The following is a 15,054-nucleotide window of genomic DNA, read 5'->3' as shown; positions in this document are numbered from 1 at the left end:
GTAAAACGAACAGTCCGCTTTTTCTCCAGGCCAAAGTCAGTAAAGAGTACGAAGCACGGAGTAGGGTTCGGGGTCCATCAGGCAACGTGGGAGGAGACAAGAGGCAGAGAGTCTGACGATGAGCGATGGCTGCTCCGTCGGCGCAGCCCAGCCCAATCCGATCCAAGACCGTCTGAACCCACGCGAGCCAGGCTGTCAGGGGAGAAGACAGACGGCCGAGACAGCGAGATTGAAGCGAGGCAGAGCAGAGCAGAACAGAGCAGAGCAGAGCAGAGAGGCATACAGACGCTACACTCACTGCGTTTTCCCTCTCCCTCTCAGCTCTCTCAGCCCAGCTTTCTTCCTTTCCACGACTCTTTTCTCCCTCTCTCTTCCCTTTTCCTTCCCCCCTTCACACTCGCTCGTTTGTTCATTCGCCTTCTCCTCCTGCCCCCCTTCCCCTCCCTCTCGTCTCGAATCGACAGGGCGATGCCAGCGACGAGTCAATCCCAACGACGAGCCATCTGGGAGACGTGGACCACAGACACCCTCCTAGCATCCTGCACGCCGACAGTCAAATAAACGCGGCTCCAACATAAACCGAGCGGGCTGCCTTGCCTTGTCTTTCCCCGTCGTCCCGCTCCCTCCCCTCTTCATCCCGTCCGATTTCTTGGGTCCAAAAGAGAGAGAGGAAAGCCACGAGCTAACTGAGGAGCGCCCGTCTTACCGTCGACGAGATCCAAGCCCAGCCTTCCGCGACGCCCAATTCCAAGGACACGGACAGATATCCCGCGCATACGCTATACCAGCTGTCATCGACTTCTGCGCACATACATTCACTATACACTACTACTACGGATACATCGTATACTACTCTACACAGACTACACACGCACATCGTCGACCCTGGCCTTCTCTTTTGACTCCATCGGTTCCTGCTTCTACGCCCGCACTAACGATCATCCCGTGTTGGATCACGGCAACGTGGATGCAGGTCCACAGACACACACACAGAGACAGCAAAAGAGAGATCATCGAGACAAGCACTTGGTCAGTTCGACGGGCATTCCATTGCTGCTACTACCGACACTTGGGGTTGCGCTGGTTTCTTCCCCTCCCTCCCTTCAGCAACCTTGCCCATCCCACACCATAACCACAACCATACTATCCGGTCCATCATCCGGTCCATCATCCGGTTCATACCAGAACCTTTCTCCTCGTTCCCACGTCGCGCCCAGCGCTAGGTCCTAAACCACCCCCGGCCGCTTGGAAATCTTGCACTCCACCTTCCGCACTCACACCCCCCCCCCCTTGGTTCTGACTGCGATACACACTCCTTTTTTTTTTCTTCCTTCATTTATTATTCTTTTGTCGTCCATCGTCGATAAATACACATACCATCACACACAAAACCCAACGGTCAACCGTACAGTCGATCGAGTACCGGAAACCTCCCCGCTTTATAACATCGGTACAGGTTCGCGGGCGCTTCTTCTTGTCCAGCTCTCCACAGAAGACGACCCGACCGACATTGACGCATAACCGGGGCCATGTCCGCAAATGCTTGGCCCGGGGCCGATGGCTCCTCCCAGCGGTCCAGCCAACAACTGTCGCAGAAGGATATCGTTCTCGACCGACAGATGATCAAGCACCTCCTTGGCAGATACGGACCAGACGAACTCAGCCGCCTCATCCAGGAGACGACAGGGCCTCGTAAGTGCATCCTTTTTCTTCTTGGTGTTTCTGTTTCCTCCATTGACCACCGAACCCACACCGCAGAGTCGGACGGCGCATCCATCGTGTCTTCTGCACAGTCGTCCATCCTATCGGACGACCCCTCGAGCGTCTGGGACACCCAGAGCGTCAGGACCTTTTCTTCCGACGCATCCTCCATCACTGGCAGCATCATCTCCAATGTTTCCCGGGGTACATCCAAGATTCTAGGTCGACGCAGTCAGAGCAGCAGCAGCAGCGCCGCCGCAGCAGCCCAAGCCCAAGCCCAAGCCCAAGCCCAGGCACAGGCGCATGTACACGCGGCACAACACGCTGCCCAAGCCCACCAGGAAGAATCGTGGAATGACGTGCCCACGTCGTCCGATACGGCACCCGACGCCGCGTCGAGCACGACGAGCTCATCGAAGCAGAAGGGGGCCTTTATGTGCGGCTTTTGCAAGGAGGAGGACATCACCAAGACGTGCACGCGCAAGAACGACCTGAAGCGCCACATCGAGGACTTCCACAACGTTAACGCCCAATGGTTCTGTCGGCACCGCGGCTGTCAGATGGTCTTTGACTGGCAGGGCGCATACAAGACGCATTTGAAGCAGGCTCACGGCGGTTCCAGGATGTCCTTGGACGAGGCCAAGGTCAACCTGTGCCCCCAGGTCGTCTTCGCGTGCGGCTTCGACAACTGCCTGCAAGTCTTCGAGGCACAGGGCGACACGGATGCCAGCTCCACGTTCAAGGAGTACGTGAGCCACGTCGTGAAGCACTTCGATGAAGGATCCAACAGCGGCGAGTGGACGTACTCGGCCAGGATACGCAACCTCCTGCGGCAGAGTCAGGTGCAGGCTACCTGGAACGAGTCCATGTGGAACGAGGCCTCGCGCAACAGCCTGCAATGGAGCCCCCAGACGTCTGGCATCTTGAGGAAACGACTGGAGTGCCGCCACATTGGCGACGTCAAGCTGCTCGTGCAGTACGCCCTCATGCTCGGCTCCGACCCGGGCACCGCCGTCAAGTTCCGCGAGGACTTTGTCACGCCGGTCGCCGACACGTGCACCCTGCACATGCCGGGCCACAAGTCACGACAGCCGAGCGTCGCAGCGCCCGAACCGGCCGATCCGTTCTCGTTCAAGATATCGCGCGGCGCGAACCCCGCCCTCGCCGCCTACATGGCATCTCAGCGGAGAGTTTACGTGCCCAGACAGCAGCGGGTTGCGAGACCGCCGCAGCTTCACCACCCGCACCAGCAGCAGGTGCAGGTGCCGGCATCGAACTCGATGGCCAGTCACTCCCGGCTGTCGCACTCGTCCCACTCGAGTCATCACGGCCACCAGCAGCAGGGCCACCACGGCAGCCAGAACCACAGCACGCTCGGGCACTTCTTCCAGACGCCGCTGGACTCCTCGTCGATGTACGACCCGAACGGCAACGCCCAGGCCTTTGGATCCAGTAGCGGCGCCATGCACCACGGCGGCATCATCGCAGACGACATGCAGAGTCTGAGGGGCATGGCAGCAGGCACGCCCGAGTCTTCGGACGTGGAGATGCAGGACCCGGGCATGATGGCAGACTTTTCTTCGCAGTACGCGTCGCACGCGGCCAGTCTCGCAAGCCCGGCCATCTCGGCCCACACGGACGGCTTCTTCCCGCCGGGGCAGGCTTACTAGACAGGGCGTTTCCACGCGCTGCATCTCGGATCCGCTCGCCGGCCTCGGTAGGATAGTTCGTGGGAGAGCACCGACTGGGGGCGCCAGCTGGTCCATGTTGCCAGTATCAACATACTACTTCGGCTTCCATCTCGCGCAGCAGATGGCTTCTTCTTCTTTTGTTTTACATATCGTTTCGATTTTCCTTTGTCGGAGTTTTCTAGCAACGATGACATATACCCCCACAAACGGTCGACTGCCACATTTTCCTATAGTTCCGCTGTATCTACGACCACAGACCTTGGACGGACATGACGACCGGACGAGAAAGAGGAGGACTCTTTGTATATTACAATCATGGCCAACTGGGGTTGTGGTCGTCACGAGGCGGCTGATCCTCTCTCTCAAGAGACAGTAGGAAGATGCAGAACAGGTAGTCGAACTCTTGTTAGAGAGAAAGAGAGAAAGAGAGAGAGAGAGAGACAGAAGATGGGATAAGAGGTATGGTAGAGCCAGACGGCGGGTCTCAAATCCAGAGCAACAGATAGACGTCGACTACAGGAGGCGGGGTGGGACTGATGGCCAGGGTCCAACAAGAGGGAATCATTTGGGTGACATGCTGATGGCTTGTTACGGCCTCACGTATTACACCCATGGCCGAAACAGTCAAAATCGAACATGTTTCCCCTACCCACGCTAGGACTCCGATTTCCACTTCAAGGTTGAGATGAGATGACATTAGAGATGTCGCGACGTCTTTTTTTGCCTGTTGACTTTTTTATTCGCAACATTTTCTAAACCACCGACCGCCCTGCTCCAGCCGCGTGTCCCGTCGTCGTCCGGCGTCCCTCTTTCACAATTTGTCTTCCACGGGCATTGAGCGACTCATGCGAGGCCGATCCGGAGCCAGTACCGAGCCGGCAGGGGCGCCGTCTGAGTGGTTCGTCGCGCGAGGGATCCGAGTCAAGGGGGAGAGATGATAAGTAGAGCACGAGCCGACCCTCTCGGTCACGTCAAGACAGACGGCACCCTTGATTTTGTCTGCATGGCATGACTTGGGCTCGTTCCTGATGGTTCAGTCATCAGACGGGGAAGGGTCGAAAAGAGAGTTTTTCACTCCGTGGGCAGAACCCCAAACGGCACCCGTCTGCTTTGGTGCTCGTGAGGTGTCCCGGGTACCAAGTACTGCGTACGTGGAGTTGAGGCGGACGTGAAGCAGGGGGGATGGGATGGGATGGGATGGGATGGGATGGGACGGTCGGGAGAAACACTCGAACGGGACTGGGGAGAGTCGGTGCGGGTGGAGGGGGGAAGATCAGCGGAGATTCCGCCACGGATAGCGCTTCTTTGGTGGGGAGTGTTGTTTGTATTTATTTGCATGTGCGCCATGTCGATGGGAACAAGGGGGGGGGGCTCTTGTGTTTACAGTTTCTTGGGGGTGCTGGGATGGTGACGGAGAGGGCGAACGGGACTCGAGCAAGACGGGACAGGGTGCGCTTGAGGGTCTGAGGGGGTTGAAAGGGAGGGGGGGATACGCGGCGTTTGGGGGTTTTTTTTTTTTTTTTTTGAAAAGATGCTTGTACCTGTAGGTTGAGATGGGTGTTTTGAGAAGAGAGAGTTCGAGTCGAGGTTCGTCTCGGGGTTCTCGGGGGTTGTTGAGGGAAAGCAAGGAAACACAGGCACATGTCATAAGGTTTTTGGTAGTGATTTGATGGAAGTTAGATGTGACGGGGTAAACCGGTGGCACTGTCGAGAGAGAGTCATTTGTTCAGAAGAGGATGTATACGTGTGTGTTTGTGTGTGTGTGAGAGATAGAGAGAGAGGGAGAGAAAGAGAGAGACAGAGAGGGAGAAAACAAAGCAAGAGACGTAGGGAGAAGGGGAAACGGGTTGCCACGAGACACATTACTCAGTCAGTTTGGTGTTGTCCATTTGCTCTGTGTTTTGAGTTGACTCTTGGTCGAGCCGAGCTGAACTGAGTCGAGCTGGCCAACCCGCCGTTTCTCTCCCCTCTCCGCCTCTCCTCATCCACCGACAACCACGACTGAGCAGACCAAGCCCCAGCATCAATCAATGGTTCCTAAAGGCACAGGTTGGGAGAGTGCCCTGCAGTCCTAAGCCCATCAACTGCGGTGAGCGGTCCGAATAGAAGCTGTACATTATTCAAACTCATGGCCTCAGCTACAGCACCCATCCATCCAACCGCCTCACCAATCGGACGCCACCTGACCTCAGCACCCAGGGCTGAGAGGTGGGAAACATCAGTCAACGGCCGTACATGGCGGCGGCTCATGACGGTTCATGACGGTTCATGACGGCTCCCCTTCGCTCAAACACGCCGTCGACGGCCACACACGTGTCCGGGGAGGAATAGAGAGTGAGTGAGAGAGAGAGCCACACGGCACTTGGTCGTTCCAGATGGGACACGCGACAGCCTGTCGGGACAATCAAACAATGGAGGACGAGTCCTTGGGTTCTCCCGTCTGTCCACTCCCCACGCGGGTGGAACAAAGAGACGCGGGTCTCGTCATGCTCCAGAGGACAAAGAGAAAAGAACAAGAAAAAAAACAAGGGCAAAACGTAAGGGAGAGCGATCAAGAGACTAAGCATCTGTCACTCGTCCAAGCCATCCCATCCGTCGACCCCCCCGGCCCTCCTCATCTCGAGAACATGGATGGAACTTGGTTGGACTCGAGACCGGCGCGAAGGACGATCGATAGTCACGTCACGCGACGAAGTACGAAACAGTCCATGGCAACGAGGACAACCTGTCGTCGTCGTCCTTGAGGGGGGTGGACCGGGACCATATTCACAAGACCAGCGAAACAGACCTTTCTTTCGGCGCCATTTCGAGAATCTCCTCCTCCCTCCATGGCCCTCCTCTCGACCTCTCGCCCATAAACCACACGACAACCACCGTCGTCATTCTGCCACCCCCTTGCTCGTCATGCAATCCTTTGTTCTAGCGCCCTTCTAGAAGCCGACTAACGGTCTTGGCCTCTCCCATCTTGTCATTCCAGCTGACACAGCCCCCACACCAGGCTGTCTGTATCCCCTCCCCGGCTCCCTCCCTCCCTCTTTCTCTATCTCTCTATCGCTGAGTCCCTTTCCACCCCCTGAGCGGTGGCAGCCTGCACGCGCCCGTCATGCGGATATGACGAGAGGAGGTCTCCCGTCTGGTTCGTCGGGGTTTTCCCATCTGACAGCTAGCGGGAGGGGATCTGCATCTTACATTCCACCATCCGCCCACGCCGGTTGGTCGTTGGGTCCGTGGCGCTGCGCTTGTCCTCGAACGGGTCCACGGGGCGAGCTGGTGCCTTGACGCTCGACTTCTTCTTCTTCTTCTTCTCCTCCTTCTCCCCCCCCCCCCCTGTCCAGCCCTTCCTCCACGGGTCTAGTGGTCGATCAGATTCCTTCTAGAAGGTTTCCTTGCGGCCTGCAGGGGGAGGTGTCTGTCTGTCTGAGCCTCCCAGCAACGCGGCGTCGATGCCGACGACTGGTGTTTGTTTGTCTATGGCTCTATGTGAAGAGACATAGGAAGACGTGCTGTCGGGTCACACGAGACGCAACGACTCGACAACTCGATAGAGCTTCAAAAGTTCAAATAAAAACAAACTGGGCGGGTTGCTATGCTACAGCCCCTGCCGTTCGCGATCATCCGAGGAAACGGTGCTCTTCTTCTCAATTCCCAGGAATCATGCACAACTCACAACCCACACGTCCATCCATGCCCTCCTCACCGTCCCTTCTGGAGGACTCAGTCCTGAGCCCTGCGCCCGCGCTAATGCGAGAAGAGGCGTCGGCTACAGCCAGACAACCAGCGAACGAACTAGTCGCCACACCATCCATTCACCCAGACCAACGCTGCCGCCGTCGTCGTTGCCTCCTACCGGCTTCTTCACTGGCGCCAGGCGTCCTCTCGAGGAGGTGGAGGCTGGTGGTTCTTTGACGTTGCTTCTTGGTCGGAGAAAAGTACAAATTGTCGAACCGCTGTCCCCCCCCCTCCCCCTTCGTGTCTGGACATTGGCGTCCACTATATTCCCCTCCCCCTTTTTCTCTCGTTGTGCAGCTTCTCATACCCGTACATCCTGTGTTTGTTATTGTCCCTTCGTCGCAATTAGCCGTTGTTGCATCGCGTCGAGCCTCTCGTTTGCTCTACATAAACAAACCGTTTCCATCTCTCTCTCTCTCTCTCGTTCCGTGATACCTGACATCTCGGCCGGCCCTCCTCCGATCATTGTCTGCCACCCCGCCTGCCGGGAATCTTACATACTGCCCATATCGACATCCATCACCGACTGGTCTTCCTCACTGGACACGCGACACCAACGCTTCCTCATGCCACCATAGACACGCCGCACACATCCATCGGTCCTCGGCGCGTCGGCACGCAGCCATGTTCCCGCCTCCATGCCCATCGGCCATGTCCGCCGACGACATCCGGACCCTCCGCGCCCTCGCCGGCCGGTACGGGTCCGGCAGCCTGGAGAACACCCTCCGAAGCCTGGGCGGCAGCAGCAGCATCAACACCAACACCAACACCGACACCACCACAGGCAACAGCAATAACGGCACCATCAACAGCATCAACAACTACACTACCCTCCGGCCACCGCCACAGCACCACCAACAACACCAGAACAACCCGGCGCCCGCCCGGAACTCAACCCTGTCGACGTCCACCTTCGGCAGCGCCCACAGCGCGCCGCCGTCCCTGACGAGCTCCGGGCCCTGGAGCGGTTCCGACGCCTCCCTCTGCGGCTCCTCCTCTGACGCCGCGTCCCTGGCCGGGAGCTATTACGGCACAGCAGCAGCAGCAGCAGCAGCAGCAGCAGCAGCAACAAAACGCCGCCGCCGCCGCCTGGAACGACCCCAACGACGTGCCCTTCCTCCTCTCCCCCTCCGTGACTCCCTCCCTCTCCGGCTCCGAGTGGCAGGACCTCCACGTCAACGAGTACCTCCTCTCCTCGCCCTGCGGCGAGAAGAAGGCCGTCGTCGCCGCCGCCGTGGCGGCGGTGTCCTCCCCCTCCCGCCGCAAGCCCATCGAGTGCCCCCTTTGCGCCGTCCACGACGTCCGCGTCGGCTTCGGCCGCAAGAGCGACTTCAAGAAGCACCTCCAGAACTTCCACAACACCGACTGCCTCTGGGCCTGCCCGCGCCGCGGCTGCCACATGGTCTTTGACTTTGAGCGGGCCTACGTCGTCCATCTCAAGACGGACCACCACAGCGGCAGCCGCGACTCCTCCTTCCACGCCGCCACCGCCCCGGACCGCGTCCGCGTCGAGCTCTGCCCGCAGGTCGTCTTCGCCTGCGGCTTCGTCGGCTGCAAGACCGTCATCGAGGCCCCCGACGACGGCGCCGCCCCCGCCGCCGCCGACGCTTTCTTCGACCACCTCGCCGGCCACTTCGACCGGCGCGCCACCCCGACTTCCTCCTCCTCCTCCTCCTCCTCCTCCTCGCCCGTGTGCGGCTGGACGTACTACCACCAGATCCGCAACCTCTTGCGCCAGCGCGCCCTCAAGGACGAGTGGAAGCACGCCCTCTGGGACAAGGCCGCGCGGAACCAGCTGCGCTGGCAGCCGCGCTCCTCAGCCGACCTCAAGAAGCTCCTCGAGTGCCGCCACCTCGCCGACGTGCCCCGCGTCCTCCACGCCGCCTGGACCCTCGGCCAGACCTCCTTCTCCTCCCCCAAACACCCGGGCCCGGCCTTCCCCGGCGAGGCCACCCGCCCGCTCCGGAACCGGTGCCCGTTGTCCATCTCCGGCCACGATGTCGGCGGCGGCGACTCGCACCGCAGGACGTTCGGCCAGCACCTGCAGCAGCTCCCCAACGCCGGCGCCGCCGTGTTCCACACGACGCTCGCCACCGTCTCGCACCCGCCGCCGCGCTGCGTCCCTGAGGAGCCGGACTCCCTCGTCTACGCGCACCCCGGGACGCCCCTCGTCCTCCCGGAGCACAACGCCTGGTCCACCGACGTCGTCCTCGGGCCCCGCGAGGACTTCGACGACGACGACGACAACAACAACTATAACATCCACAAAAACAACAACGACGGCGGCGACGGCGGCGGCCACGTGCCCATGGTGTACGCGGCGGCCCCGAGCCCCGTCAGTCCGTGGATCGTCGGTCCCGGTCCCGGTCCCGGTCCCGGCGCCCGTCCGCCGCCGCCGTGCGACCCGACAACGCCGGACGACGAGGCCTTTGGCGCGCTCCTCCGCGTGCCGCCGCCGCCGCCGAAGCGTCCTCGCTCGTGGGGCATGAGGAGCCTCGAGAACCTGCGCCTCAAGCGCCGCGACCGGCCGTCGCCGCCGGTGGATGAGAAGGCGCTCGCCATGCCCGCGTGGATCTAGTCTGGAGCCCCGTCTGGGCTCGTCCTTTGCTTGTCTATTCTTTGGCAGTCCTGCCCAGGTACTCTTTTTTCCTTTTTTTCCCCTTCTTTTGCCATCACAGTCCAAAAGAAAAACGAGACTGGCCTTCCCCTCTTTCGGTTGTATTACCCAAACTCGGTTTTTCTTTTCTCGTATGACATGACCATGGCGGTGGCGCAGCTCATAGAGGTTATCTTTTTTTCTCTTTTCTCTTTGTTCCTTTGGATATTTTCGTTTCTTCTGTTTGTTTACAAATCATAGACTACAAGATACCCGATGGTAAATAGGGGAAAGTAAGGGGGGGGGGGAAGGGCTGTTGTGTGTTGAACGGCGTGGCCGGGGGTGACCGGCTTCCTTTGTTCCCAAAAGAGGCCCCGGTATGACAAAAAAAAAACGACCATTATGACTTGAGACAGAGGGCATGTGTGGAAATACCATATAGACACTTCAATCGGAGTTTAATCGTCACCTGTAGTGGCTTTTTACCTGCTGTCGCCGCTCAACCGAGCCATATGTGACCCTTCCACTCAGCGGCCGTACGACCGGATAGAAAAGTGGCCTAACTACCTCCGTCACCGCGAAGAACATGGTCGAAGGATTTAAAAAGGAGAAGAGACAAGGAGTTGAATACAAAAAAAAAAAAAAAAAAAAAAAGAAGTAGCGTCAATCGCTGACGGGAATTGAGCCCGACGTGGCTATTCAGATGTTAGACAAACTCGACGACTCGTTTGGTGACCGTCATCTACTTACGGGTCGAACCCACAACCTTGAGATTAAGAGTCTCACGCTCTACCGATTGAGCTAGCCGGGCAACCGGCTTGTTTGTATACTGGGTTGCCATCTCGCAGTCCGGCAAGGCTCATGTCACCCCCCGTACCATCCGGTCCTGTCTGTATTGTTGTGTTAGTCCGAGGTGACCGGTTTGTGCGGGCGGGACGATGGGTTGCGGGGCTTCAGGGCTTTTTTTTCGGCTCCTCCGTCGTATCGGTCCATGTGGAGTCTGTAAATCGGACAGTATCAAGAGACATCTTTCTCCCCGTGGGATGCCTCATATAAAGAAGAGTGGACATGACATAGTGATGCTAGTTTCTACCGTCACACCCATGAATGCAAACAGGAAGGCAGCATGCCAAGGACACAAGGTGCAAAGAACGCATGGTAGTCTCTATTAGCCAAACGCTGGCAAATCGCTTCGCGGCCGAGGCCGGCTGGAAAAGAGCTTGCCTCATCTCCCTCCTCCCTCCCACATGTGACGTGACATTTCAATGAGGGGAGGGGTGGACTGGCTCGATTACCGAGTTTGAAAAAGAAAAGGTTCCTTTCTACATAGACTCTCTCCCCCACACAGAACCAACATTCCCCTCCCCTCACGTCCCGACTCAGCATCACCCCTTGGCATGCTTGTCCCTCTCTTCGCCAATGCACCCCGGGTCCCTGAGGACCTTGTTGATGCGGCCCGTCTGCATGGCCCGGAACATTCCTCGAAAAAGCCGGTCCGACGGGCCGAGACTCTCGGACGGAGACACGGACCTCGAGTCTTCGCTGGATGGACGGCCCTACTGCCCCCTAGCCAAGAACGCAGTGGCACCGCTGCCGATGATGGGGCTCCCGATCTCGCCCGGCGCGCCCACCGCTCGGTGGTGAGGCTGCGACATGTCGTTGAACTCGGGCACCCACCGCACCGAGTGCTTGCCGGGGCCGTTGGCGTCGCGCCGGATGTCAAAGGTGCCGCCGCCGTTGTGCGCGTTGCCCTCCGTTTCGGCGAGGTCCAGTAGGTCGTCTTCCGAGATAATCTCCATCCGGCTGAGCTGGTCCACCTCGGCCTTGATCGCCGCGAGATCGACAAACGATTCCGCGCTGTCCGGGCTGCGAGCCTGCAGCTCCTTGCAGGCGCGGCACAGCATCAGGCGAACCGCCACCGAGCGAGGATTGCCCCCCGTTCGCATCTGGCCCAGCGACGGCATCGGCGGTATCATGGGGCTGCCCCAGGTGGGGTTGCCCAGGCCGGGAGGCGGGACGAAGCCCATCGGCGACGGGCCCCATACGTTGTTGTGCATGTTGTGGAATCCGTTGTCCATGCCCCCCGCGAACGGGATCGTCGGGAACGCCGGTCGCGGCAGCTGGTTGCGGTGCCTGGCCGCGTTCATGGCCGCGGCGATCGGATCCTCGGCGTCGTCTAGCAGTGCGCTGCTCCCGAGATGCTGGTTGGCAAAGTCGTCAGGTTGCTCATTACGTTGCCCGTGCACCACGCTGCCGGGTCGTCCGATAGGTGCCGGTCTTCCGATGGGTTGCGCAGGGGTTGGTGGTGAAGCCGGGTCATAGCCGCCGGAGGGCTGCCTCGAGTGTGTTGCCGGCCCCGGTGCCATGTTGTGCATCGGATCGCCGCCTATGGGCTGTCCGAAACCGGGGGGTGGGTGCGGCATGAAACCGCGTCCAGCGGGCCCGTTAAGCCCGGGCGGACCGGGCATCATGCCGGGCGGTGGTCTACCGAACCCGGGGATGCCGGGCGGACCAAAGATGGGATCATGCATGCGGTTCGCGAGTCCCGGAGGAGGCACACCGAACCCGGGCGGCGGCATGCTCATAGGCATGCCAAAGGGGCCAGTCTGCATCGGTCCCTTGATGCTTGACGGCGACACCGAGTGGGGATGCGGCAGCGAGCTCGACGTCGCCACGCTCGTCTTCCTAGACCCGATCGGCGCCGGGCTCGTGTGGCCGGGCGTTGCGGGGTGAGGTGACGGGTTCTGGCTGGCGCTCGACCCGGATTGCGAGGCCTGGGATCCCGGCAGGCTGTTTTCCAGGGGCTGGGGCGCATGCTTGGGACGGATCGGTGTCGGAGCCTTGGGCAGAGCCGGCGTCGCAACGGGTATCTTTGGGGATGCGTAGGATGCGGGGTTGGAGGGATGTGTCGGGATCGGCACCGGATGTTGCGACAACCGTCGACCCGAGGCGGGTATAGGAATAGGAGCAGCGGCGGTGGCGGCCTTTGGTGCTGTTGCCGGCTTGTTGTCCTCCTGCTTCGACCGTTCGATGACGCTGTTCTCCTTATCGGCGGCAGCTCTGGCCTTGGCTTCTCGATCGGCCTTGGCCTTGGCCTCCTTTTCGCGTCTGGCCTGGTCCTGCTTCTCTTTCCGCTCCCGCGTCTCTTTCTCCTTGAGCTCCCGAGCCTCCTTGTCACGTAGTCGAACCTCGTCCTTGAGTTTCTGCGCCTTTTCCCTTGCTTCTCGCGTCTTGCGTTCCTGTTCCGCACGCTTCTCCTGCTGCTCCTGGAGGCGCCTTTGTCGCTCGGCCTCCTTGCGGAGGCGCTCCTCCTCTTCGAGACGCTTCTGCTCTTCCTTCTTGCGGCGTTTCTCCTCGGCCCGGAGGCGCTGCTCTTCGGCCTTCCGTCGTTGCTCCTCGAGGCGGGCGGCTTCCTCGGCGGCCTTCTCGGCCTCCCTCCTGGCCTTCTCCTCGGCCTGCTGCTGCTTCTTGAGGGCGGCCTTGTCCTTGCGCTTTTGGTTCTCTTTGGCCCTCTTGGCCTTTCGTTGGGCGTCCTGGCGGTTCTCCTCCTCGAGCTCTTCGATGAGCTGCTGCTGTCGTTGCTTGGCGACCATGTCCCGATAGGCCGTGAGGACGCGTTGCTCAAACATGCGAGCGGCGAAGATCTGAAACATGCGACGACCCTCCTCCATGCGCTGTTCCTCGGTCATCGTGTCCTGATGATGACAACAGTAATGCTCAGTACTCGAGTGTTTATGGTCATGTGTGTATTGAGAGGAGCTCACTTCTTCATCCTCGTATTCCTCTTCTTGGCTGTCGTCATAGTCATCATCCTCCTCCTCGTCCTCGTCGTCATAGTCGTCTTCGGGAGGAGGATGGCCATGATTCGAGTAGGAGCCGTTGGCGGGATGACCGTAGCCGCGCGAGAAGTGCTCCTTGGCGTCCTCTTCGCGGGCCATGCGGCGCTCGGCGAGCTGCTCCATCATCTCGATGAAACGCTTGCCGTCGTTCTTGAGGAGGTCATCCGCAACGGTGAGTATGCCGCCTAAGTCCATGTTACCATATCTGCAGAGTAGAGAGTCCAGAAGCTGCATACCCTTGACTTGCAGGCTGTTCCCAAACGTCAAGAAGTCGGCCACGTCCCGGTCGTGAGGGTGGGCGTCCTCTGGCGGTTCGTCCTCTTCGCTGTACTCATCGTCGTCTTCTTCCTCTTCTTCCTCCTCCTCCTCCTCCTCCTCCTCCTCCTCGAGCTCGTCTTCCTCGTCGCTGTACTCTTCTTCGGGGTCCTCGTCGCCGTCGTCATCGTCGTCGTCGCCGACGTGTTCGACTATGCGGCCACGTGACGGCGGCTGGCCCGAGTAGGTCGCGGGGAGGCGTGAGGGGCGAAGGGGGAATTCGCGATGAGGCGGCAGGATGTGAGGACCCTCTCCGTTGTTCGCAAAGGTCTCGAGCTCCTCGTAGTAGGCGTCGTAGAGTCCCTCGAGCTCCTCCTCGATGGCGGTGCGCTTCCGGCCGCAGACGGTGCAGCTGCATGTGTGCTTCTGCTGCTCCTTCATCTTCTTCAGAACAGCGTCCTTCTCGACCTTGACCAATGACTTGCGCTCGTCCTCGCCGAGACCGAGCCAGAACTCCTTGATGCGTTCCCTCTCCTCCTGCGAGCTGGTGTTCCAGATTTTATCCTTGGAGATGCCAGGCCCGCGGGGCGCCGTCAATGGCGAGTGGGGGTGGGAGTGGTGGTGATGGTTATGGTTATGGTGTTGGTGCTGTTGCTGCGGCACGTTGTCGAACTGGGGGTTGGCGAGTTGCGGGTTCTTTGCGTTCTTCTTCTTCTTCTTTTTGGACTTTTTGGACTTGGCTGAGGCAACACCGTTGGCGCCGGGATGGCGATGGCGATGGTCGTCGTCGTCATCATCGTCGTCGTCGTCGACCGAGTGGCGGTCATCGGCGTCGGCGTCGTCATCGCTGGAATCGTGGTCGTCGTCATGTCGGGCAGAGCGAGGCTGGGGGGCGGATGCGCCAGGCGCAGGACTTGGGCGTCCGTTGGGTGTTTGGCCGACGACGGCTTGCTCGGCGGCAGCCTTCGCAGCGGCCTTTGCGCGACGCTTCTGCTTCTTGCGGTTGACGGCAGGGGCCGAGTCGTCGGGGCCGTTGGCGGCGACGGTGGTCTGCAAGCTCGGGGCCTTGGCCGACGAAGTCGGAGTGGATGGCAGCGAGGGATCGGTGGAGGGGGGACCCTTTGGGACGGTGATGATCTTGGAGCCATCTTTGTTCGTGTAGCGAGCCGTGGGCTTGGTGCTTGGAGACGCAGGCGTCTGGGGTGCCGGCTGGCGGTGGTTGGCCGGCATGTCGAATCTCTCT

General features: G+C 60.0%; 3 protein-coding genes across 3 annotated transcripts; 2 read left to right on the top strand and 1 right to left on the bottom strand.

The window, feature by feature from the left end:
• Positions 1-1,529: 1,529 nt before the first annotated feature.
• Positions 1,530-3,371, top strand: CH63R_11483 (Homeobox and c2h2 transcription; the record flags this gene model as incomplete). Its single annotated transcript, XM_018306457.1, has 2 exons — positions 1,530-1,692; positions 1,759-3,371. The coding sequence occupies 2 exons, from the start codon at positions 1,530-1,532 to the stop codon at positions 3,369-3,371; spliced, it is 1,776 nt and encodes a 591-aa protein (XP_018153298.1).
• A 4,374-nt stretch (positions 3,372-7,745) lies between these two features.
• CH63R_11482 (Homeobox and c2h2 transcription) lies at positions 7,746-9,699 on the top strand (the record flags this gene model as incomplete). Its single annotated transcript, XM_018306456.1, has 2 exons — positions 7,746-8,088; positions 8,144-9,699. The coding sequence occupies 2 exons, from the start codon at positions 7,746-7,748 to the stop codon at positions 9,697-9,699; spliced, it is 1,899 nt and encodes a 632-aa protein (XP_018153297.1).
• Positions 9,700-11,273: 1,574 nt separating this feature from the next.
• CH63R_11481 (Stress response protein NST1) lies at positions 11,274-15,041 on the bottom strand (the record flags this gene model as incomplete). The annotated part of the gene is made up of 1 exon (XM_018306455.1): positions 11,274-15,041. One exon carries the CDS (start codon positions 15,039-15,041, stop codon positions 11,274-11,276), a length of 3,768 nt encoding a protein of 1,255 aa, XP_018153296.1.
• Between the last annotated feature and the right edge of the window lie 13 nt (positions 15,042-15,054).

This window comes from Colletotrichum higginsianum, chromosome 8 (assembly GCF_001672515.1).
Source record: "Colletotrichum higginsianum IMI 349063 chromosome 8, whole genome shotgun sequence".
NCBI lineage: Eukaryota > Fungi > Ascomycota > Sordariomycetes > Glomerellales > Glomerellaceae > Colletotrichum > Colletotrichum higginsianum.
Note: the sequence above shows the minus strand (reverse complement) of the source record. Positions and strands in the feature narration are given on the sequence as shown.